General features: G+C 39.3%; 3 protein-coding genes across 4 annotated transcripts; 1 reads left to right on the plus strand and 2 right to left on the minus strand.

Moving 5' to 3' along the window:
• Positions 1-645: 645 nt before the first annotated feature.
• On the minus strand, positions 646-2,896 carry LOC104750178 (putative aldo-keto reductase 4). 2 transcript variants are annotated; one of them, XM_010471936.3, is made up of 5 exons: positions 2,434-2,896; positions 2,145-2,345; positions 1,423-1,595; positions 1,239-1,341; positions 646-1,138 (listed from the first exon to the last, which is right to left on the minus strand). In XM_010471936.3, exons 1-5 carry the CDS (start codon positions 2,635-2,637, stop codon positions 800-802), a joined length of 1,020 nt encoding a protein of 339 aa, XP_010470238.1. In that variant the 5' UTR covers positions 2,638-2,896; the 3' UTR covers positions 646-799. The 2 variants fall into 2 exon arrangements, with proteins under 2 accessions (XP_010470238.1, XP_087349543.1); XM_087493417.1 differs by having other exon boundaries at positions 2,141-2,345; positions 2,434-2,822.
• Positions 2,897-3,911: 1,015 nt separating this feature from the next.
• On the plus strand, positions 3,912-6,544 carry LOC147925262 (uncharacterized). Its single transcript, XM_087492547.1, has 3 exons — positions 3,912-4,329; positions 5,448-6,185; positions 6,306-6,544. Exons 1-3 carry the CDS (start codon positions 3,912-3,914, stop codon positions 6,542-6,544), a joined length of 1,395 nt encoding a protein of 464 aa, XP_087348673.1.
• Positions 6,545-23,819: 17,275 nt separating this feature from the next.
• On the minus strand, positions 23,820-24,908 carry LOC147925263 (uncharacterized). The gene is made up of 3 exons (XM_087492548.1): positions 24,691-24,908; positions 24,166-24,576; positions 23,820-23,967 (listed from the first exon to the last, which is right to left on the minus strand). The coding sequence occupies exons 1-3, from the start codon at positions 24,906-24,908 to the stop codon at positions 23,820-23,822; spliced, it is 777 nt and encodes a 258-aa protein (XP_087348674.1).
• Positions 24,909-25,098: the final 190 nt, after the last annotated feature.

Here is a 25,098-nt window from a genome sequence, read left to right on the forward strand (position 1 = left end):
TCAAAGAGGGAGAATAAGGCAAACAGATTGCTGCAAATCAACATATGTGATATGTATGTATACATGTATTCGGGTATAAACAGGAATTCACGGGTTTCGGGTTCGGTTTGGGTAATACCTAATACCTGTGGTTATTTGAAAACAAAAACCAATCAGATATTTTGACAGGATCAGTTTGGGTCGGGTTTGGTTTATTTGCCAAGGCCTAAATTAATAATCCATAGAGGCAAAGTGAAAATTGCGGAACATGAAATCAGGTATTGAGGAGATGGAACCGATAAAATTCGTCGCACTGAGCCTTTGTTTTGGTAAGCTTTTAGCTTGTAAGAGTTATTGAAGTTTTGTTATCATATCAGATCCTTTATTTAATGGTGTGGTCTCGATGTTTAAAATGTTGACGTTTTCACTTGGGGAATTCTATACATAGTTTATTCTTGGGGTATACTGTGCAGCTGAAGCAAGCTAAGAAAGGGTTCAAAATCATTGGCTCTAACTTCCTTTAGATCTATGGACAAAGACAAAAATGTTCAGATATGGATGGGATCACTCATTCATTGGCATTAGGTGCGTAAACGGTAAACCTAAGACAATATATGTGGGACGTTTAAATTATGCCGATTTACTAAGACTATGAAGATCGGAGACTGGACACATGATATAAGATTGGTAGAACATATGTTGTATACATATATCATCCTTTGGCCAGAGCCACCTTAAACTCTTATAACTATCTGTTTGGACAGAGAAACACTCATGTAGTTTTACACAGCATTTGACTAACCAGAAACTTCAGCCGGTTTTAAGCAGCTTTCCAAGAAGACAATAATGGTGTCTCAGAGTTCTTGAAAGTGAGTACCGTGGTCGTGTATCTTTCTCCTTTCACAAAACCTGGTTGGGCAATGATCTCAAGCTCAGTCATCTCTTCGGGTGAGAGTTTGACTAATAAGGCTCTGATGTTATGGTTAAGGTTTTCGATCTTAGTGGTTCTCGGGATGGGACAAACATCATCTCCCTGGTGGTGAACCCAAGCGAGCGCTAATTGTGCAGGAGTACATCCTTTCTTTTCCGAGATTGCACAAACCTTATCATAAACAATTTTGTTGTGGTCTAAGGTCTCCTCTTGGAATCTTGGTAGAGCCTGGAATAATAATTGTTGTTATATAATAAATTCATTTAATTTATCCACAGCTGAGCTACGGCTTATCAACAAACAAATCTTACACAGCCTATATACTTACCTTTCTGAAGTCATTCTTGTCTAGGTTCTCAACATTCTTGGGTCCAGATTCGAAGAAACCTCGTCCTAGAGGACTGTAAGCAACAATCCATATCTCAAGTTCCCTGAAGAAGGAAATAGAATATGAAGTTACATGACTGATAGATTATTGCGCCATGAGAGTAGGATGAAACATGAATTAATACCTGCAGGTGGGAATGACTTCTTCTTCCACATCTCGAGTCCACAAGGACCATTCTAACTGCACGGCAGTAATTGGGTGAACAGCATGTGCTCTTCTGATAGTTGAAGCAGAGGCTTCAAACAGACCAATATACTTTATTTTACCCTCTTCAACCAGCTTCTTCAGTTCTCCCATCTTGGCATTGACACACACACAAAAAAGGTTTAGTTCAGCAACATATACCATCTTTCTAACCGACCCTAACAGTGTCTATGCAAAATTAAAATCCTAAGAGCAACTCGATAAAACACTTAAGTGACTAAATGGCTAATAAGTCTAAGGGCGCCCTAGCTTGCTTCACAAGCTAGCTTTTAATTAGGAGCGTCCTTATAGGTGAAAATAGATAAGAAAGCCTCAAATTCGTTCAGTTAAAGATCATTTCACTAATCATTGTTCTCCGTGAATAAGCTGGCAACTTCAAAAGAGTAACCTAAGAAGAAATCATCATCTCTAATCTATCTTCTTTGACACTAATACTCTGATTTACCTATGAAGCTTACTTGACAGTTGACACTAATACTCTGATTTACCTAAGAAGAAATCATCATCCCTAATCTATTTTCTTTGCCAACATATGAAGCTTACTTGAGATTTCTCTTTAAGTAGTGAACGTGTTTCACTTCCATTTCATTTGAAAGTTGCAAAACCATTAAGGAAAAACTGACAAGAAGAGTGCTTACTTACAGTGATTTCGATAGGGACACGAGTATCAATCCGATGCGAATAATAGAGATCAATGCAGGAAACATCTAGCCGCTTTAAACTTGCCGCACATGCAGATCTCACATACTCAGGATCTCCTCTCACCTCTATCTTTCCCTCTCCATAGGTGATTCCAAATTTGGTCGCAAGTTCCACTTTTTCTCTCATCCCATCCTTGAGTGCCTGACAAATTAAACTCCAGACATTGTCAACATCGAAATCATTTCAACAAATAAAAAAGAGAAACAAAACCTCAAATCGAAGATCGAACCTTGCAGAGGAGAACCTCGTTGCTCTCAGAGGTGTCATGGAAAGTGACGCCCGAGTGAATAGCATGGTGGATGAGAGCGATGGCTTCTGTTTCCGGCTTCGGAGCACCGTAGAAAGCAGAGAGGCCCATACAACCGAGGCCTTGTGCTGAAACCTCGAGGCCTTGGCTTCCCAGCTTCATCCTCCTCACTCCACAAGTCACCATGAATCTCTATCACTACTCTCTCTCTGTCTCTCTCTCTCTCTCTCTCTCTCTCTCTTTCCTCTCTTCGCTTCTCTTTTACGGATACAAAAATAGTCAAAATACTATTTGACATTTCTTCACTTACTTTCTCGATCAAATTATTAAATTGTGAGAAACTATAAACTTTAAATATAAAATTAAACTATAGTGATCATCAAAAGGTTTATCCTTATATAAGTAAAAGAGAAGTACAAAAGTGTTTTCAGATCGGGTCAATTTCATAATAATAATCTAAAATTAAGAGAGTTGGATTCGGGTAATAAATACCCGGTGTTCTGAATGGATTATCGGATTTTTCTAAAAAAAATCATATTTGAGTTTTTCCAAAACAAAATAAATCATAAATGAGAATGTCAATAAATTCTCCCAAAAATAAACCATACTAGTTACGTTAATAATAGAGAATTAGTTAAACACAACTAAATCATTCAAAGAATTCATATTGAAAGGAAGGTGAAATTTTCTCTCCTAGGCACGATCCCCAATGCCCCCGCAAGTTGCTAGGATGCAGGCGTTTAACCGGATCTCACCTAATCCCATTCACTAAAAAGGTACTTTTACAAGTCTATATCTGACCGTTAGAGCTTTATCTAATGGTCTATCGACCCCTCCCCGACCAAAAAGTTTATCAAACTCTGTTTTCAGGCCCGGAACCGATTCAAAAAATAACATCTGAGCTCCATCCTCCCGTCTGATTCACCTGCTAATCCTCCGCCTATCCACCTGAGTTTACAAAATGACTGTAAATTTTCTTTCATTAGCCTTACACCTCTGCAAGAATGACTTCCAGAATCCCAGCTTACCAGAAAGGCAAAGGTTTAGCTAGCGATTCCCCCCCCCCCCCCCACCAAGAAAGCGAATCAAAGCCCCTGAACTTGATTGCTCAAGTCTAATTGAAGAAAACGCCCTCACCCTGATTGGACGTCTCACAAACCCCACCGGCTCTCCTACCGTTCCTAGAAAACCGCTGGATCTTGAAAGGGAAAGCTCGAGGGTCAGACTTAGGCCGTGGAGTTTTTCAATTCCGGTTTGACTATGAAGAGGACCTCCTGAAAGTCTTAGAAGAGAGACCGTACCATTTTGACCAGTGGATGGTCATTTTACAAAGATGGGAACCAATTATCTCTGAGTGGTTCCCCTCAAAGATCCCTTTTTGGGTGGAAGTACATGGACTTCCAAAACATTTCTGACAACCAGCTATGCTCCAAACAATAGGAGAAGAACTAGGGGAAATCATGGAGCTGGATATATCCCCTGACTCTGCAAAAAGCATAGTCATGATAGACGGTCTGCAACCTATGCTCAAGGACTCTGTTGTTGAGTTCGCCTCTGGATCTGAAACCCTAGGCTATCTAGAATACAAAAACTTAAAAAATCACTGTCTACACTGTTCAAGATTGACTCATGAAAAAAAGACCTGCGCAGGACTGAAGAAACAAGAGGAACAACGTAGACCACCACCACCAACAAAAACCACTTCTAACCCTCTATCCCAAGGCACAATCAGAAACTACTATACACCAGAGGATAATTTTATGGCTCCAAGATCTCAAACCCACAGTCCTACAAGAAGCATAAACTCTCAGAGAAGCTCAATCCCTCAAAGGAGGAACTATGAGAGAGTGGAAACTGACTCGTATCGTAGCGGTGGAGGTGAAAACAGAAGAACTCACCGACTCTATCATGATAACCTCGCTAGATCTCGTGACTCTTTTAGACGTACTACTAGTAGGGATCGATCCCGTGATTACAGCAGCAGGGAGAAAACCCCCTCAACCACTCAACCAAGGAATCTACAGTGGAGGGAGCGATCACAGTCTTCCTTACCCCCCCCCCCCCAAATGATCTTTGTGACTCCTCTAGAGCACGTAGACCTCCGCTTGAGCGAAAGCTAACTGATACTCCGGCCTCACAACAACTGACCAAGGTATTGTCGCCTGAGGCAAGACACCCCTTAGCTACCTCAACAACAAGAATATCTCCTACTAAGCTACCCACAAGAGAGAAAGTTATGGATGAAATAACGGAAGTTACTGTCCAATACACCTCATGTGCGGACCCTACAGAGAGTGCTGCCTGTAAACTCAGAGTTATCGAGGGAGAGGCACAAAACTTAATGGAGGAAACAGCGAACCTCTGCACTCATGTATGCATCTGCCCCCGCTACCTGTGAACTTGTTAACCAAGATAGTACGAACCAACTTTGCACCTAGGACCCTCCATTACCAAACACTGAAGCAAATCTGACTGTTAAATGTGGAAGAGGTCACCCCCTGTTCATAAAACAACACCAAAGTCTAACCTACAACTACCAAGGGCCATGTCACAAAAGCGAAACCTTACCACAAGCTCACCAAAGAAGCTAAACCAAGGAAAAGGTAATCTAAACCTGATGAGAGGCAGCTCTAGTATAACCAAATCAGTATCCTCTAGCGTACAACGACCCGAAAAGAGCCCCCCTTGAGAAGACTGATCATAGCAAGAAAGCTTCATCAACTTGTTCGCCCAATATCAACCTGATACCTGCGACCAAAAAAAGGAAGGGGAAGGATTTATAGAATCCACCAACCCCTCTTCCTTAAGAATGGTTAGTTGGAACTGTTGCGGGTTGGTTAATCCCATGACAGTTTGACGGTTAAAGGATATAACAAAGAAAATATGTCTTGACCTTATATTCCTGATGGAGACAAAGAATCCAGATGAAGTTATGTTGAACAAACTATAGGGCCTAGAGTTTCCAAAAATATTTTTAGTTCCCCCTTTATCTCCAGCATCTGGTGGAGTAGCACTCCTGTGGAAAGATAACCTGGAAATAGAGATCATCAATTCCTGCCCAAACTACATCAATGCTAGAATCAAAGCAAAAGGAAAAATTTTCAATGCTACCTTTGTCTATGGACAACCGGATATGACCAAAAGGGCATCGATTTGGAGTGCCATAAGCACTCAAGCGGTTGATAAAGAGGAACCTTGGATCCTAATGGGTGATTTTAACGACATTATTCACAGTGATGAGAAATCAGGGGGACCGACTAGGTCAGAAGGATCCTTTTTGGAATTTAGAGCTTTCATGTCAACCTGCAATCTCTATGACCTGAAGCATATGGGTAACTTCCTCTCTTGGAGAGGGAAGAGGCACACACACATAGTTAAATGTAGAATGGATAGAGTGATGGCAAACAGCTTTTGGACTTTAGCTTACGCATCAGGCTGTAGTGAATATCTCAGGTTTGAGGCCTCAGATAATAGACCGGTGGTAACTTCCTTCGATCTTGTCAAAAAGAAGAGGAGAGGCTTGTCCAGGTATGATAGACGCTTACGAGACAATGAGGAAATAAAAAAACTAATGGTTGAGGCTTGGAACTCCCTACCAAATGCGAAAGTTTACACCAGGCTTAGCAAATGTCGTGAAGCGATCATCACCTGGTCAAAAAAGAACCACACCAATAGCCAAGCTCTGATTCTGGATCTCAGAGAACAACTGGAGGAAGCAATGAGTGACTCCACCTGTAGACAAACCGAGATAGACTCTCTAAACCAACTTTTGTTTCGAGCATACCAGAAGTAGGAAGAATTCTGGAAACAGCGAAGTAGGCAACTATGGCTTGCCTTGGGAGACAGGAATACAGGCTACTTCCACGCTACAACCAAAGGTAGAAGGGCTTGCAACAACATTTCGATCATTGAAACAGAAATTGGTCACCCTGTTTTTGAGGAAAAAGAGATAGTTTCGGCTATATCCTCCTATTTTCAAGATATTTTCACCTCTAAAGAAGGGATTAGACTATCCACTGTCTATGAAGCTCTAAATCTGTGCATCACACCAGAAATAAATGCCACACTTATTAAGATGCCTAACCCAACTTAAATCAAACATGCGTGTTTCTCTATTCATCCGGATAAAGCACCTGGGCCTGACTGTTTCTCTGCTTGCTTTTTCCAAACAAATTGGGAGGCAGTGGCTGATAAAGTAGTTGCAGAAGTACAATCTTTCTTCATAACTCGTGTTCTACCCCGCCACATCAACCACACCCATGTTAGGCTCATCCCCAAGATCCCTAGCCCTACTAAAGTTTCTGACTACCGCCCTATTGCCCTATGCTCTGTTTACTACAAGATCATTGCAAAACTCTTAAGCCATCGCCTTCAACCAATCCTTGCAACCTGCATATCAGAAAACCAGTCAGTTTTTGTCCCACCAAGAGCTATTTCAGACAATGTCTTAATAACCCATGAAGCTCTCCACTATTTAAAGACCTCAGAAGCGGTTTTTGACAGATTGGGCTTCCATCCCCAATGGACTTCATGGATAATGCAATGTATAACCACAGTTCCATATGCTTACCTTATCAACGAGCATGCTAAAGGATTGGTGAACCCACTTCGGGGTATCAGGCAAGGTGACCCGCTATCGCCCTATGTCTTCATCTTATGCAGTGAAGTCCTATCAAGACTTTGCCACAATGCACAAACTCAGGGACGCCTAGTGGGTTTGAGAGTCTCAAAGTTAAGCGCCAGAGTAAACCATCTATTGTTTGCGGATGGTACCATGTTATTCTGCCGCTCAGATCAACAAAACTGTCGCACACTAAAGAGCATCCTGCAGAATACGAGAAGGCTTCAGGACAGAAGATAAACCAAACAAAATCCTCTATCACTTTCTCCTCATAGACTTGCCTAGAAGTAAGAGCTAGAGCAAAACAAGAACTATGAATTTTAAGAGAAGGTGGACAAGGAAAATACCTAGGACTCCCAAAACTGTTTGGATGCAAAAAGAAAGATCTGTTCAGTGAGATTGTTGACAGGATCAAACATAGAGCCCTCAAATGGTCCTCTAGATTCCTCTCCTCGGCTGGAAAGTTAACTATACTCAAGTCTGTCTTAGCTGCCATACCATCCTACACTATGTCCTGTTTCAAGCTCCCTAATTCACTATGTAAATGCATCCAGTCTGTTTTGACTCAGTTCTGGTGGGATTCAAATGACGGGAAGAAAAAAATGTACTGGTTAGCTTGAAAAAAGTTAACTAAATCATTCAAAGATGGAGGGTTGGGTTTTAGAGATATTCAAACCTTTAATGATGCTCTTTTGGCGAAGATCAGCTGGAGGCTACTATTGAACCCAACCTGCTTACTGGCCAGAGTCCTTTTTGGTAAGTACTGCAGGAATACCACCTTCACTGACTCCATAACCCCAGTTTCAGCCTCACATGGATGTCATAGTATTTCTGTTGGTAAGGACCTGCTCAAACCCCACCTGGGACGCCTGATAGGGAATGGAACCTCCACTCCAATATGCAGAACCCCATGGTTATCCATCTCCCAACCTATATCGCCAATAGGGCCACCCACATAAGCCAACCAGAACCTCACGGTCTCAAACCTGCTACTACCGCACTCGACAACCTGGAACAGGGACCTCATTCATCAAATTTTCCCCCATCATGAGTCGGACATTCTAAAATTAAGACCAAGTAGGTTCCAAGGAGAAGACAGTTGGGGTTGGTTACCTTCAAATGATGGTCAGTACTCTACAAAATCAGGATAGTACGAAGGTTTGGCAATAAAGGAACAATTATGGACAATACTCTACAAAATCAGGATACTACGAAGGTTTGGCAATAAAGGAACATGACGAGTGGGAAGTGAATGAGTTGGACAGTCTGGATCAAGGCCACAGGATTCCCTCAGCCTCTTTTCAATGGAAAACTAACATCTAGTCCACCCATTGTTCTCTTAAGGTAAAATTACTCCTGTGGAAAGCTTCGTAGAACGCCCTCACAGTGGGTGACAACCTCCTACAACGACATATAAGTGATGAGGCCTTTTGCCCACACTGTGGAAACCAGGAGACTGTACTTCATCTCTTTTTCCTTTGTCCGTTCGCCACCCAGATCTGGAGATTAGCACCATTCAAAGACCCTTTCCTCTCTGAACTAACCTAGAATATTCTGAAATGCTCCAGCTGTGACAATTGTATGAGTATAAAATGTTGCATACATATCCAAGCTGTAATCAAGTAACTTCCACATTAACACAACGACGACCGCAGTTGTGGTCTGCTTACCCAACATGAACCAAAGCTTGTTATAGAAACAAACCAAGAGGAAGCTTAATGTTCGGCAAGTTAAGATCCTTCTTGATGGGAAAGAAACTACAATCCAACAAATAAATGTCGTGCATTTGTAATAAGAACCCAAACGAGTAAAAACAGCTCCTAGTGATACGTTGTTAGCGGTGGAGAAACAGAGTTGGTACCAACGGAATGATAGCAGTGGAGAAACAGAGTTGGTACCTAGTGTGAACGTTCTATTCACATGGTGAAAACCAGGTTGTGGCAACTTTTCCCAAATCAAAATGACATATAACAACTTGCTTGGTTCGCAAGTAATGGGGTGCTACACATAGTTTTCATGCATGTATAGGAAGAAATCCATTGGGAACTATCCACACATTCAATTCTCTGCTGAGAAACTTCACTGCAAAACTTAATTGACATAGTACACAAATCACGATGAGCAAATGCAAATACCATACGATCCCAAGATACCGTTGATACGTTGCTACCATTGTAGAGAACCACCATGATATATCCCAAATGAAGCACAAAACACCCAAAACCAGCAGCCCAACGTTGTAATGTCCACATTATATGTGATGCAGACCAAACATCATGTAACACCCAAACTCGATACCCAGAACTGGTCAACGGGTTGACTCCCTGGCCGGCCCAAAACGCTCTTTAGATGCAAAACCACCAGCTAACAATGCAAACGAACTCTTAACTTAACCAACCTGCAAAAGAGAGAGGAATGAGCAATTGATAATTACTCAGTGAGAGAAAACCTCAGGGCTCCCGAAGTCTCCACACCCAAATATGCTTAGACATTCCCAAAGTTTAAACCTAAGACAAGCAACAATCATTGTGTCCTAAATCCTATGACACACAAACATACGCACATATCACACAAATGGAACTACGTACGTCCCATGATACCACATGTCAAACACGCCAACCCGTGTATTACCGGATTCCTCATGCTTTCGCACTTCTTCCTGCACGTTGTACATTACCGGATTCCTCATGCTTTCGCACTTCTTCCTGCACATTGTGCATTACCGGGTTCCTCATTCTTTTGCACTTCTTCCTGCACATTTTCACTTGCGTATCCGGATTCCTCGTACTTCTCGCACTTCTTCCACGCATAACAACGCGTTGCCTCGTGAACCAATCCTGATCTACCCGCTTTCCGCGCCCGTAAACCACCACACAACTACAAGGATCTCTCCTTGCATGAATCTCTGCGGCTCACTGCACCTACGTGCCCTTGGCACCTATCACCTCACACACAAGCACTTATTTTACCACAACAAAACATGCATTCACGCAATCATGCCATCATCAATCAACACGCATAAAATATCCATTTTAGTTCAATCTATAACTCTAAGATACTAATTCTCTTTCTTATACTTTATAAATAAATATTTCTATACTTCTAAATATTAATACACTCAACAAGCAAATACAGTTACTGATAATATATGCAACTCGTAGGTATACTCAGCTTAACCCTAGACTAAACAACTATCCGAACACATTTGAATATGTAAAAGACACCAACTAGTCCTCACCTTAGCCACATGAGTCAAATCCTTTATAAAAGGCCAGCAACAACAAAACTCCGATTGGATGCTGATCTCAAACTGCAATGACGTAGATTAAACGACCAAAGATTATATTTCCAATAATAATCCATGATTTAATCTAATAACCAAACCAATCTATTTGTGCTGGTATTTTCCAAATAAATTAATTAGATGTAGTTTAATAAATAAATCAAACAACCAATCTAATAATTCATAACCCACAATTTAGTCCACGTACGATCACATGCTCCCACAATACCAATTCCTAAACCAGCCACAATACACAATTCACCAATATTTATATTAACCAACGTTGTCGACAACGTATGTAACCATGCATGACACCCCAAATCAACTCATGCACGTTCCATAAACAAGTTTCGGTTCTGGAACTAAATCTCCTGGTTTAACTGGTTAAATACTGGTTAGCAATGAACGAACAACATAACAACAACAACACGAGACGTTACGCTTCAACGTTTACCTCTCACGTTGATTAGTCTCGACGCACTGTTAACACGGCGGCAATACTCGTCTACGGACTACGGCGGATCAAGCTCACGGTGGTTAGGTCCTCATGCCACAACAATATACAACAACACAAAGCGACAAATCAGACAAAGCCAATAACTTCCTACACAAGTTATAAAGAAGATCTAGGTTTCCTTACCTTTAATGGTTTAGACGATGACTACAACTACTCCGGTAACAGTGGTTGCCATCTCCGGTGACACGGTGGTGTCGACGGCAAAAATCTTGTCTCGCTTCTCAACGTTCTCGGATTCTTTCAAACACGACACCACGACAGAGCAACAACAAAAACCATAGTGGCTCAGCTGTCTCTCTCCCACTCTCGGTGGCTGCTGGTCTGGTTTTAGGGTTTATGTTTTGGTTTCTCTTTGACGGCAAATGAAGAAATACATGATGCACAAATACAAACGACATGACCTTTGTCGTTTCACATAATTGATTCTTAATGGGCTTCAAAAGAAACAAACTGGCCCAAATCCCAATTATAAAATCGGGATGTTACAATTCTTCCCCACTTACAATAAATTTGTCCTCGAATTTTCGAATCAATTTCTCCCTCACTTAGTTTCTGTCCCAACTTGAAGTGTCCTTCTTTCTGATCCTCAACATTCTAGATTATCCAATCCAACTTGGAGTGTCCTTCTCCTATATGTATGGTTCCATTTCTTTTCAAACTTTTTTTGACAACAACGAATCACAAGTTTACACTTGGTTAAAACTTGTTTTCTTTTTCTAGAAATAATTTCTTAATTCTCCTCATTTTCAGCTTTTGATTAGGTAAAACTCAACTTTTCCATTACTATGATTTAATCCAACGCAACATGGGGTGTCAAGTAGTCATTATAACACACATCTTTCAATTAGTTCTTAAAGTTGAATAAAATACCGTAATCTCCAACAAAAGGTTTTTCCATTACCTCCTTACCTTGACTTGTGAAAATAACCAATTCACCAACATACAACCTTGTCTAACAATCTTAAGAAGCGTACACATTAACCATGACCATTATGGTTTTGTGCAACTCAGAGTTACATGATCCACCAAGCTTCTCCTACGCTCACTCTGTAAAATTGACATTCCTCTAAAAGTTTCCCAACTTTTAAAATTATCACAGTGTTTTCCTAATACTCTTTTAGGATTCCCGTTCCTTTTGGGTTTCACACTTCCATGCATTTTTTTTTCAAAGTAGTAATTCTCATGTAGTCCACCTTCACCACATATTGTCCGTTCTGCATTCGTCAAACACCAAATAATAATGCCTCCTCCTCGTTCCTAGTGATCTCCATTTCACTATCCTTAGTGGGTTCCACTACCACATAATAAAATTAATGGTTTGTGAACGCTTCACCTTCTCTTAATTCTTCAAACATTTTTTTTTTCCTCCGAACAACATCCATTTTCTGAGACTCTCTCCAAAACCCCAATATTAGAACCAACCACTTTTTCTTTTTTGGTTTCTCAACATCTTTCGTCTTGACTCATCCATATTTACAACTACCCAAGTTGCATCCCTACTGCTAGTCGTCCGTAGCAGTCCACTATAAATCTCAATGTCACCACACCCTTTTCCGTTTGGGTTAAGACCACTTTGAATCACACCCATCCCATCTCCATAATTTTTTTTTGTGGTGTCCTCCCACATTGTTCTTTTCCCCTTCCTCCTCTACAATTCTCTTTTGTACTCTCCAAGCACTAGAATAACTTCAACTGGTGAGCTTATACAATATCAATTTTTTAAACCTTGTGGCCCATTTCGAAAAATGTCCTTCAACAATATTTGATCAAATGTCCATTTGACCTTCTAGAAGATAGTATCCCAAACCTCCATCCACTCGAGCATCACGTCCTTCTATGTGTGTCAAGTAATTGGTTTAACAATACTAGCAAGCTCTTTAACAACTTCTGGTTGCTACATGTGACTCCAAGAAAAACTACGGACCTTAGTAGCATTATTTTCCATCAATGTTAACTTCTCCAAGTCAACTTATGACTTCAGCTTCTAAGCCTACATGCTCAAGAAAATTCAATCTCCCTTAGGACTGCCTCCTGGGTCAGAACCGGTTTGACATAACCTAGGGCTCTGATACCAAAATTGTAACACCCGAACTAGATACCCAAAATTGGTCAACGGGTTGACTCCCTGGCCGGCCCAAAACGCTCTTTAAATACAAAACCACCAGCTAACAATGCAAACGAACTCTTAACTTAACCAACCTGCAAAAGAGAGAGGAATGAGCAATTGATAATTACTCAGTGAGGGAAAACCACAGGGCTCCCGAACTCTCCACACCCAAATATGCTTAGACAATCCCAAAGTCTAAACCTAAGACAAGCAGCAATCATTGTGTCCTAAATCCTATGACACATAAACATACACACATATCACACAAATGGAACTACGTACGTCCCATGATACCAAGTGTCAAACACGCCAACCCGTGCATTACCGGATTCCTCATGGTTTCGCACTTCTTCCTGCACATTGTGCATTACCGGATTCCTCATGCTTTCGCATTTTTTTCTGCACATTTTCACTTGCGTATCCGGATTCCTCGTGCTTCTCGCACTTCTTCCACGCATAACAACGCGTTGGCTCGTCAGCCAATCCTGATCTACCCGCATTCCGCGCCCGTAGACCACCACACAACTACAAGGATTCTTTAAAACACGACACCACGACAGAGCAACAACAAAAACCATAGTGGCTCAGCTGTCTCTCTCCCACTCGCGGTGGCTGCTGGTCTGGTTTTAGGGTTTATGTTTTGGTTTCTCTTTGACGGCAAATGAAGAAATACATGATGCACAAATACAAACGACATGACCTTTGTCGTTTCACATAATTGATTCTTAATGGGCTTCAAAAGAAACAAACGGGCCCAAATCCCAATTTTACACATCAAATGTATTGATGCTGCTAATATTCACGAGCCCAACGACATCAAACACGCAAGGCATGTTATGACGAAAACGATTAAAGTCTAGATTGGCAAAGCGGAGAGGGGAGCAACAACGGTAAGCAGCTGAAGCAGGGGCGGGGAGCAGGGAGCTGTGAGCGGGGGCGGAGAGGAAGACCTAATTTTTTTTTAATAAAGAAAAATGCTTGAAACAAATTTATTTATGACTAATTTTATTAAAAAACAAAATTATAAAAAACATCTTGTTCAGAAACAAATAACGAAAGCAAAAAAAAAAAAAATCATCTACGAGCTCTCCATATATGCTCCATAAAGGAATATTGAAAGCATATTCGAGTATATTATTGATTATTTGGACTCAAGTCAAATATTTTTTTACCAGAATATTTTTGTTTCAAAATTGATAATTACTTAAAAATAATACCCCAAACTCTCTCAAATCCAGCGTCATAACGCTTTACTTTTTATAGCAGTTATCATTTTCTTTAACACGTGTGAAAGGATAAAATTATTTTTGATTGGCGTTGAGCATGGGCGTTTGACACATAACGCTTGCAAAAACGCTTTGCCAATCTAGTTATAAGTAACCGGTGGTGATGTGAATTCAGATCTTCATAAGTAACCTAGCAATAAGATGTGGCTCTTATTGGGATGTCTTGTAGAACTTCCCAGATCGTACACTCTTGCTTTGGGACCACATACATGTTTTCCTCTTTTGTAGTGCTCATGTAGAATACACGGTAATCTTCTTCTGGCAATCCACTATGATGAAAATTCACAAAAGATTTTGCATACTTAATCACTTCAGCCACAATTATCTCTCTCTCTTCTGCAGAAGAATCATCATAATAATGATTTTCCTCATTATCGATATAGGAAAACAGAGTACTACAGAGCTTGTTGCAGAGATCTATAAATTGTTCTTGTAGTAAGGAAACACCACAGGAACCAAAGATCCCTTGAATCTTAAACATGTTAATCAATGTAAACGGCGGTGGTTGGAAGTAGAAACCGAGCAGCCACACGATTTGTATGTCATCAAAGGAAAAACCAAGACACGAGACTCCCCCATAATGCTTCTTTCGCACAGCAAATAACAACGGAAACATTTGTCTTCCTTCCCATGTTATCTCACGTGTGTGTAAGCCATTTTCTAATGGAAAATAAAAAATCAATAAGATTAATTATGATATCCACGTCTTCACCATCTGCTGAACACAAGAAGAATTTATCACGGAATATTTGTTTCGAATAGCCCACATCATTGAACTGCATTCATGTGATTCTCCATCTGCTGAATATTTCTCGTAGCTCACAGATTTTAGAACTGCTCCAGTCTTTTGATATACTAATAGCCAAGGAACAATGCAATAAGCTGCACGATTGATAGATTCAGTTTGATACCTCGTGAAAATAATCTCTCTACCATCTGAAGCTTTGATGAAACAAGCAAACTTTTCCCTAGCTCTTAGAAATAAACCTAGATTTAAACGTAGAGGTTCCCATATTTTATCCTATGAGCCATATTAATACACTCAGTCCAAGGAGATTATTAATTTGCTATTGGCAGATAATAACCACGTCAGATTCGACTGAAACATTGTAGGTTCGAGATACCTCAATCCTAGATTGTACATGACTTCTACTTACTATCATCTAAATAAAGAATTATGTGTCCTTCTCGATCATTTTATAGGTAGCTCGTTAAGTTTTTTTTTAAAAAAAAAAGGGGAAGAAAGATTACATAATATTAAGGTTTTTTGATAAAGGAAGTGATTGATAGCAGACCAAGGACAAAGATTCCAATTGAAGCAGAGTATTTGCTTTCAACCAAAATCCAAGAAATACAAAACGATGTCGCATGCCCTCAACGGTCGACTGCTACAATGGACACCTCTATGTCTAAAGGAAAAGAGCCAGCTTCATTCCAAGATAAAACAAACGGAACAAAGGAGGAAGCTCCGTTCATTGCACATAGAGCCAAGATCAAAGAAGGAAAGAAGGTAGCCAAGTGTCAAGATCACAAGGCCGAAGCAATCATAAAGCTGTCAACCTGCAAACCGACTATGAAATTATCAAAACAATTTGCAGCCCACGATTCTATATGTGTAAGCTGATGTTGACATCTGTCAGGGTACACTAGGTTTAAGGTTGTTGTATAAATAAGCCATTGATGGCATTGTAAAGCTTTGAGCTGAAATAATACAAAGTTCCGTTATCCACAAAGTTACTCTCCTTTACTTTCATGGTATCAGAGCCAAGTCATTCTATGGCTATGGCGAATCGTTCAACAGTAACCTATACCGTTCCCAGTCTAAACATCTTCAACTGCGTCACTGTCACTCTCACCAGTTAGAACTATGTTCTGTGGAAGAATAAGTTCGAGACCTTTCTAACTGGTCAAGGTCTACTCGGGTTCATCAACGGAACCATCCCAGTTCCTCAAGCTACCGTCAGCGTTCCTGGAATTAGCGGCACCACAACAGAGAGGCCAGATCCAGAGTACCAGAACGAGTATCAGAACTGGATCTGTACAGATTCCGTTGTCAGATCTTGGCTTCTTGGTTCCTTTGCTGAAGACATCCTTAGCGTGGTTCTCAACTGCTCTACATCTGCTGAGGTATGGACCACTCTGGCTAATAACTTCAATAGAGTCTCTTCCTCTAGGCTGTTCGAACTTCAGAGAAAGTTACAGAACATAGAAAAGAAGGATAGGACTATGGCGGTTTACCTTAGGGAACTTAAGAGTGTTTGTGACCAGTTAGCCTCTGTTGGTAGTCCAGTCACTGAGAAAATGAAGATCTTTGCTGCTTTAAACCGACTAGGGCATGAGTATGAACCGATTAAAACTACCATTGAGAATGCAGTTGACTCTATTCCTAGTCCGACCCTGGAGGATGTGGTTCCAAAGCTCACCGGCTATGATGATCGTCTTCAAGCCTACCTGGTTGAGAACTCAATCACTCCTCATCTTGCCTTTGCAGTCTCACAGTCAAATGGTCCTGGCTACTACCAGTCTAACAACAATGGCAGATGTAGAGGTAGTAATCGATCTGGTCGTGGAGGAAGGAACTCTCAAGCACCTCTGATTCTCAGTCCATCACGTGTCAAATCTGTGGCAAGAATGGTCACCCTGCTCTTCGCTGCTGGCATCTGTTCAACAACAGCTATCAACATGAAGATGTGCCAGTTCCAGTTGCCTTAGATGCGATGTGAATCACTGACGTCACAGACCAACATGGACAAGAATGGTTACCAGACTCAGGCTCCTCTGTGCACGTCACCAACTCCACTCAGGTCCTGCAACAATCACAACCATACAACGGTTCAGAGTCGGTGATGGTAGGTGATGGTAGCTTTCTCCCGATTACTCACACAGGTTCCACCAGCATAGCCTCGACATCAGGTAATTTACCTTTAAACGATGTGCTTGTGTGTCCTGATATTGCTAGATCATTACTATCTGTTTCAAAATTGACCCACGATTATCCGTGTGCTTTTGAGTTTGATGATGATGGTGTTCGCATAAATGAAAAGGCAACCATGAATCTGTTGGTAATGGGAAGAATAAGTAAAGGCATGTACAGTTTGGAGGAACCTAAACATCAAGTCTTCTACTCTGCACATCAACATCTGGCAAGTGATGAAGTGTGGCATAGACGACTTAGTCATCCTCACACACAAATCCTCCAACAGTTGGCCAATAACAAGTCTATTTCCTTCAACAAAGTCACCAAGTCGGTGTGTGAAGCTTGTCAGCTAGGGAAAAGCTCAAGACTTCCTTTTTCTCCTTCTAGTTTTGTTGCTACCAAACCTCTTGAGAGGATTCACTGTGATTTATGGGGTCCCTCTCCAATAACTTCTGTTCAGGGGTTCAGATTTTATGTAGTCGTTGTAGACAATTTCTCAAGACACAGTTGGTTTTATCCACTGAAAATAAAATCATATTTCTTTTCAATCTTCATTATGTTCCAGAAAATGGTTGAAAATCAGTTTGATAGCAAAATCAAGACTTTCCAGTGTGATGGGGGTGGAGAGTTCATTAGTACACAATTCTTGCAACACTTACAAAGTTGTGGAATACAACAGTTGTTGTCTTGTCCCCACACTCCACAGCAGAATGGTTTGGCAGACAGAAAGCACAGGCACATTACTGAGCTCGGTCTCTCCATGATATTTCAGAGTCGAGTCCCATCTAAATACTGAGTCGAAGCTTTCTTTACTGCAAATTTTCTTATCAATCTGCTTCCTGCAACTTACTCTGCAGATTCAATATCTCCTTTTGAAAAGCTCCATGGCAAAGCTCCCACCTACTTCTCTCTACGGGTCTTTGGTTGTGCATGTTTTCCTACATTGATAGACTGTGCTGCTAACAAACTTGATCCTAAGTCTCTTTAGTGTGTTTTCCTCGGCTACAATGAAAAATATAAGGGTTACTGCTGCCTATATCCTCCAACATGTCGAGTTTACATCAGCAGACATGTTGTATTTGATGAAGCAGTCTTCCCTTTTGCAACAATTTACAGTCATATGCATCCACAACCTGTTACTGCTATCTCCTCAGCATGGTATAAGGTCTTGGAGCCAACTTCAGAAGCTCCAGCACAGCCTACAATTCCTCATGTCACTTCGAATCTTCAACCTGCAGATTCTCAGTCTACACTTCTTGACGTTCCTACAACAGTTTTTGAGATTGGTGAGTGTTCTGAGCGTACGACAGGCCTTGATCCTGCTTCTATTTGCGACAGCACTCATCCATCTCAAAATGCTATGTCACCACATCATGATGACTCTGATGACTCCGACAATGAAACTGATGTTGCTGCAACGGCTGTAACCAATGATCATCCCATGGTAACAAGAGGAAAGGAAGGCATTCGAAAACCAAATCCAAAGTATGCAATGTTGTCACATAAAGTTTCTTATCCAGAACCTAAGACAGTCACTGCTGCTCTTAAAGACCTAGGTTGGAATGGTGCAATATCAGAGGAAATGGGTAACTGCAAAGAAGCAAACACATGGTCCCTAACCCCACCAACTCCTGATATGCATATTTTAGACAGTAAGTGGGTTTTCAGGACCAAACTCAATGCTGATGGTACATTAAACAAGCTTAAGGCTCGCTTGGTAGCTAAGGGATACGATCAAGAGGAAGGAATTGACTACCTAGAGACGTATATTCCTGTTGTTCGAACTCCAACTGTTAGAATGGTTCTACATACAGCAACGGTACGAAACTGGGAGCTCAAACAAATGGACGTAAAGAACCCATTTCTCCATGGTGATTTACAAGAAATAGTTTACATGAGACAACCTGCTGGATTAATTGACAAGGATAAACCAGATCACGTTTGTCTCCTGCACAAGTCTCTATATGGACTCAAACAGTCCCCACGAGCGTGGTTTGATAAGTTCAGCAGTTTCTTGTTGGAATTCGGATTCAAATGCAGCTGGCAAGACCCCTCTCTCTTTGTGTATGATCGCAATGGAGATAACATACTCCTTATTCTCTATGTGGACGACATGGTGATTACACGAAACAACTCGGGAGCTCTCAATTACTTACTTGATGAACTCAATAAGCAGTTCCGAATGAAAGATCTTGGTCAGGTACATTATTTTCTTGGCATTCAAATACAGAATTTTCAAACTGGGATGTTCATGTCACAACAAAAGTATACAAAAGACTTACTCGTTAATGCAGCCATGGAGCATTGTTCACCCATGCCAACACCTCTTCCTCTGGAACTCGACAGAGTTAAAGATAAACAGACAGAATTCTCCGATCCAACTTATTTTCAAAGCTTGGAAGGAAAACTTCAATACCTAACATTAGCAAGATCGGACATTCAATTCTCAGTAAATTATGTATGTCAGAAGATGCACAAACCATCAATTGCAGATTTTCAACTTCTGAAGAGGATTCTTAGATATATAAAAGGTACCATCACAATGGGTATTACCTTCTGGCGTAACACCAACTTTGACCTCAAGGCATACAATGATAGTGACTATGCAAACTGTAAAGAGGGACGACATTCTGTGGGAGGATACTGCACCTATCTCGGACGTAATCTCATTTCATGGTCTTCAAGGAAGCAGCCAACAGTCTCCAAAAGTTCTACTGAGGCAGAGTATAGGTCTCTGTCCGAGAAAGCTTCTGAAATCAAATGGATCAATTCAGTACTGCGAGAGCTCAATGTCCCTTTACCTCAAACACCGAAGCTGCATTGTGATAATCTCTCTGCAGTGTACTTAACTAAGAATCCTGCATATCATGCTCGCACAAAGCATTTCGATGTCGACTATCATTATGTCAGAGAACATGTTGCCTTGAAGACTTTGGTGGTCACTCACATCCGAGGCCAACAACAGATAGCAGACATATTTACCAATTATCTTCTTCTTGGTACATTTGCGTTTCTCAGAAGCAAACTTGGTGTAGGACTACCTCCCACACAAAGTTTGAGGGGGGCTGATAGCAGACCAAGGACAAATATTCCAATTGAAGCACAGTATTTGCTTCCAACCAAAATCCAAGAAATACAAAACGATGTCGCATGCGCTCAACGATCGACTGCTACAATGGACACCTCTATGTCTAAAGGAAAATAGCCAGCTTCACTCCAAGACAAAACAAACGGAACAAAGGAGGAAGCTGGGTTCATTGCACATAGAGCCAAGATCAAAGAAGGAAAGAAGGTAGCCGCGTGTCAAGATCACAAGGCCGAAGCAATCATAAAGCAGTCAACTTGCAAACCGACTATGAAATTATCAAACCAATTTGCAGCCCTCGATTCTATATGTGTAAGCTGATGTTGACATCTGTCACGGTACACTAGGTTTAAGGTTGTTGTATAAATAAGCCATTGATGGCATTGTAAAGCTTTAAGTTGAAATAATACAAAGTTCTGTTATCCACAAAATTACTCTCCTTTACTTTCAGTGTTATGCATAATTGATATATTATGGTTTAAGGTATTTTTAACCATGATATAAATCTTATTTATAGTCTTTTTGAGTTTTTTGAAGGTTTAGGATGGTCTTGGACTTATTTGTAGATTTTAAAGTACTTTGGAGCATCTAGAGGATTTTAACCGAGAAAACGGAGAGCAAAATTAGCGTAGTGCATCGATGATGCAGACAATGTGTCAAGCGACACGTCATATCCATGAAGTTACCACATCCAAGTTTCAGAGTTTTATTTTACTTGTTTGCAACAGTTGTGTGTCTTTCTTCTCGACCATTTTAATTCAAACATAAAAATTGTCAGTCGGCTAGATTGTACATGACTTCTACTTACTATGTGTCCTTCTTCTGGACCATTTTACAAGTAGTTAATTTGATTAAAGAAAATGAACCCAAGACGTAGTTAATAAAAACAAAAGAAAGATTGAAATAATATAATATTAGGTTGTTTTGATAAAGAAAGTGATATACATATTATAGTGTGACCGTATTTTGTTTTTTTGCTTATGATTTCTGTATCCAAAACTTCTGGAGACTTAACCTGTGCACTTCTCAACATCACGACGTGTCATCCCTTATCAGTATTACAACCAAATTTCTTATTTTAAAATATTTATTTTAATACTTATTTGATTAATAATTTAGTTATAAATTACTGAAAGTATTATGATTACCATAATTAAAATTTTATGATTACGTTGACCAAAAACCAAAAAAAATTTACCAAAAGAATAAATAATGTAGACTTTTTTGTGAGACATGTATTTTAAATATAACTTAAAATTCTTCTGGATATTTTTATTTTGTTTTTTTGAATATAAAATTACAGTTAAATATAACTAATATTTTTGAAAATATAATTTTACTTTAAGTATAATGTTCGCTTTTTGGTTTAATTTGTGTAAATTGTTTTAGAATTCATTTCGTTTTATGGTTATTCGGATTGGTTTCGTAACCAGATTTCAGTTTGTTCGGAATCGTATATTTATTATCTCCACGGTTTATATAGTTTATATCCAGATTTGTATATTTTTTTAAAAAAATTCTTCAAATTAAACTAGGTTTTTTGTATAGAAAAAAACAATTTTAATTTCGAAACAATATAATGGATATATAAATTTAGAATCATATGTTTATTACTGTTCCAAATATCACGAAATCACTCCTACACCGACAAATCATTCTAAGTATAACACACTTACTTTGTAGATAAAACTACATATCAATTTAAATAGTATTGTAACTATACTTGATTATCATATGAAAATCATAAACTGTACCCACAAATAATAATAATTTCCAACTTACAATTTATCAAATAAAAACTATACTAATAGAACATAATTATTCTTTTCCAAAAAAATTAAAAAAACATAAAATTGGGAAATTCGTCCCGCGGTGTAACGCGAGTTCAAACCTAGTATACTAGAAAGTTGGTCACGCAATGCGTGAGTTATATATACATAATTAATTTAAAATTTTAGAATAAAATTTATATTAAATTATATATGAAAGTGTACTTACAGTTGTTGACAAGTATTTTGAAAAATGAAATAATTTAAAATATTCATTTATATGTTTATATATTATGAATTGTAAGAAAGACCCTTACAGCATGTCCAATAGCCCCCTGGGCATTCGGGTATCCGAACGGATTCGGGTTCGGATGTTCAGGTTTTCAGATTTTTGGATGTAGAGATATAAAACCTGATCATGTATTTTATAATATCGGTTCGGGTTTGGATCGGATATCTTCGGGTTCGGGTAATTTTAGGTAACCCGAATTCATAAAAAAAAATCCTTTTGTGAAAAAAAAAAATTCTACCTCTCGCTTCTTGTCTCCTTCTTAATGTCTCTTCTTCAGCCAAAAACCCTAGATTTGTTTATCGATGGCTATCATCTTTAAGAATCAAATCCTTCAAATTCTCTAACAAATTTAACATCTATAGCAAATTATATGATATGATTCATATTTCTCTTCCAACCTCACTCACTCACAAAAACTATCACTTTTTTTTTATATAGATTTACTTGTCATGTTTCAAGTAAAATTTATCTGGGTAATGAAAAAAATTAAAACGATTATGGATTTTGTTGATTGATAAAAGAAACAATAAGTCAATTTTAGAATTAACATATATATATATATATATATATATATATATAAATATGTAACTGTTTTATACAATGGCAGAATAACTATGGTGGCAAAATGGTTTATGATATACCAAAAAATGCTTAAGGTACTGTGTTCAAATCCATTTAAATGATTTTTTTGTATTTATTTCGGATTAATTCGGATATCGGATATCCGAATTTCAAAGAAACTAAATCTGATTGGGTATTTAGTACTATCCGAACCGAACTGCCTATTTTAGTTCGGGTTCGGGTTCGGGTTTCGGATTCGCTTAAAATATCCAGGCATAATGTCTACAAATCGTTTCTCTTAGAGTTACTCTCAATTAAAAAATAAAAAATAATAATAATTGAAGAATGTCCTTTGAGAACGATAATAATCATTCTCTAACATGTGGCAGTTTATGGTAAGTCAATATTTTTTACAGAATTATTATTTATATATATAATAATATTAAAAGAAAATAATTAGAATACATTTTTTTGACTTTTGAGAGACGTTGAGCATTGCTACTTGTTGGAGATGACCTTAATACTTAATAAATTTCAATGCACTTTAAATTTTGTAGTATATTTTTGAATTACTAATAAATTAATTTTATACTCTTTTCTTGAAAACAATGTTTTGTAATAAAAATACCTTAAATATATACATATACTTTTTTCTTAATTTGCACACCACTTTGTTTTTCTAGAAATGCACCTACTACCGTTTTATCCAAATAATAAATGAATCTCTACACTTCACCGATAAAAATAAGAGCATATGTATTAAGAAACTTCGTCCACAGTAATTTTGTCAAAGAGGTAACAAAACTACAAAAGTATGAAACACCACCATCTTTTTACTCCTCTATTTCCATTGTTACCGCCACCATCTCCTCCATCATGATCTGTTACAATCGGCTCTATAAACATAGCAAACACCATTGTTTCTTCTTTTCACAGCCTCTCTTTTCCATTCAGCAACATCGTGGTGGAGCTAAGATTTAATTTCTTACCAAGGTCACCGCCATGAACACCGTCAATCTCTTTTTTCTCAACAAATTCGCGTTCCCAATATCTCTGCATATTGATGGGTCCTCTCTCCCTTCAACAACAGGAGATATCCATCTCTATCTTTCGGGAACCTCCTAGCCTTGTGGATCCTGCTCAATCTTGATCTGTAACCAAGATGGACCACCAAATGCAAGGTAAGAAGTAAGCCGTCCCTTTCGTGACACACTAGAAGCAATAGCCCTAGCCAAACTATTGGCTTTCGGTGAAAAGAGGCGAAAAGTAACAATACTTTGGCCACTGTGAAGGCGATTCCAAAGCGGCAAGCGCAGTATGACAATCCAACCATACTTCACATGAAGTTATCTGAAGATCCTTAAGACTCTGTAGACACCAGAACACACAACTCAAATATGCCGAGATTCTGTTATTGCGGGGAAGGAAAGCATCTCTCGCATGATACATGACATCCCCGTTGTGGTTCTGTAAGAGCCAAGCACCTCCACAGAAACAGGACTCATTCACCCAAGAAGCATGAATGTTACATTTAAATGTACATTGGAGAGGTTTTGTCCATCCATGTAGTCGATTCCCACCTTCATGAGCTTCTGTAAGGGATTCCTTGCGTATCAGCGCATGTTGTTTAATCAATTCCTCTGAAGTCTCCAAGGCTGTAGCAATTAACACATGATGGTCCTGATTTCTATTTTCAAAGAAAAAACTATTCCTTGCTTTCCATATCTCTCAAAGTAACCAAGGAATGACATTTCTCCACTTCTCTAAAATGGTAATTCTTTCCATCAGCTGATACATATACTCTACATTCGTCGTGATAGAACTTGAGAATCCTTGCGTCGGAATAGGTAGAGCAATAGCATTCCATACTCGAGAAGCAAGAAAACAACCAAATAGCACATGAGCTATAGTTTCATTCGTATTTTTACAGACTTGGCAAACAGAGTTAACTTGGAGACCATGGTTACGCATACAATCCGCCACAGCTAAAGCTCCAGATAGTGACCTCCATAACAACATGTGTATCTTCGGTTCTGTACACACTTTCCAGATTTTCTCCTGCGATCGGGCTAAGACTGTCAATTTCCTTGGTTAGTTACCACTTCCCACTTTTAACTGAAAACCTGCAGTCTTTCGTGTAAGCCAAATGTAGCGATCAGATAGATTCTATGGTGGAGGGTAAGATCTAATAAGAGTTACATCACAGGGA

This window comes from Camelina sativa, chromosome 16 (genome assembly GCF_030686135.1).
Source record: "Camelina sativa cultivar CO46 ecotype springtype chromosome 16, ASM3068613v1".
Lineage (NCBI taxonomy): Eukaryota > Viridiplantae > Streptophyta > Magnoliopsida > Brassicales > Brassicaceae > Camelina > Camelina sativa.

What these genes read in the sequence shown, in the direction of transcription:
- LOC104750178 (XM_010471936.3), bottom strand. Translation starts at nt 2,637, where the DNA reads ATGGTGACTTGTGGAGTGAGGAGGATGAAGCTGGGAAGCCAAGGCCTC. An exon ending in ACGAGGTTCTCCTCTGCAAG is followed by an intron (nt 2,346 to 2,433) that starts GTTCGATCTTCG and finishes TTAATTTGTCAG; the next exon opens with GCACTCAAGGATGGGATGAG. An exon ending in GAAGTCATTCCCACCTGCAG is followed by an intron (nt 1,342 to 1,422) that starts GTATTAATTCAT and finishes TTCCTTCTTCAG; the next exon opens with GGAACTTGAGATATGGATTG.
- LOC147925263 (XM_087492548.1), bottom strand. Translation starts at nt 24,908, where the DNA reads ATGTTGTTATGGAGGTCACTATCTGGAGCTTTAGCTGTGGCGGATTGT. An exon ending in TCTATCACGACGAATGTAGA is followed by an intron (nt 24,577 to 24,690) that starts GTATATGTATCA and finishes CTTTGAAAATAG; the next exon opens with AAATCAGGACCATCATGTGT. An exon ending in TCGCCTTCACAGTGGCCAAA is followed by an intron (nt 23,968 to 24,165) that starts GTATTGTTACTT and finishes CTGTTGTTGAAG; the next exon opens with GGAGAGAGGACCCATCAATA.
- LOC147925262 (XM_087492547.1), top strand. Translation starts at nt 3,912, where the DNA reads ATGGAGCTGGATATATCCCCTGACTCTGCAAAAAGCATAGTCATGATA. An exon ending in CTCGTATCGTAGCGGTGGAG is followed by an intron (nt 4,330 to 5,447) that starts GTGAAAACAGAA and finishes CTTTATCTCCAG; the next exon opens with CATCTGGTGGAGTAGCACTC. An exon ending in AGCAATGAGTGACTCCACCT is followed by an intron (nt 6,186 to 6,305) that starts GTAGACAAACCG and finishes ACAGGAATACAG; the next exon opens with GCTACTTCCACGCTACAACC.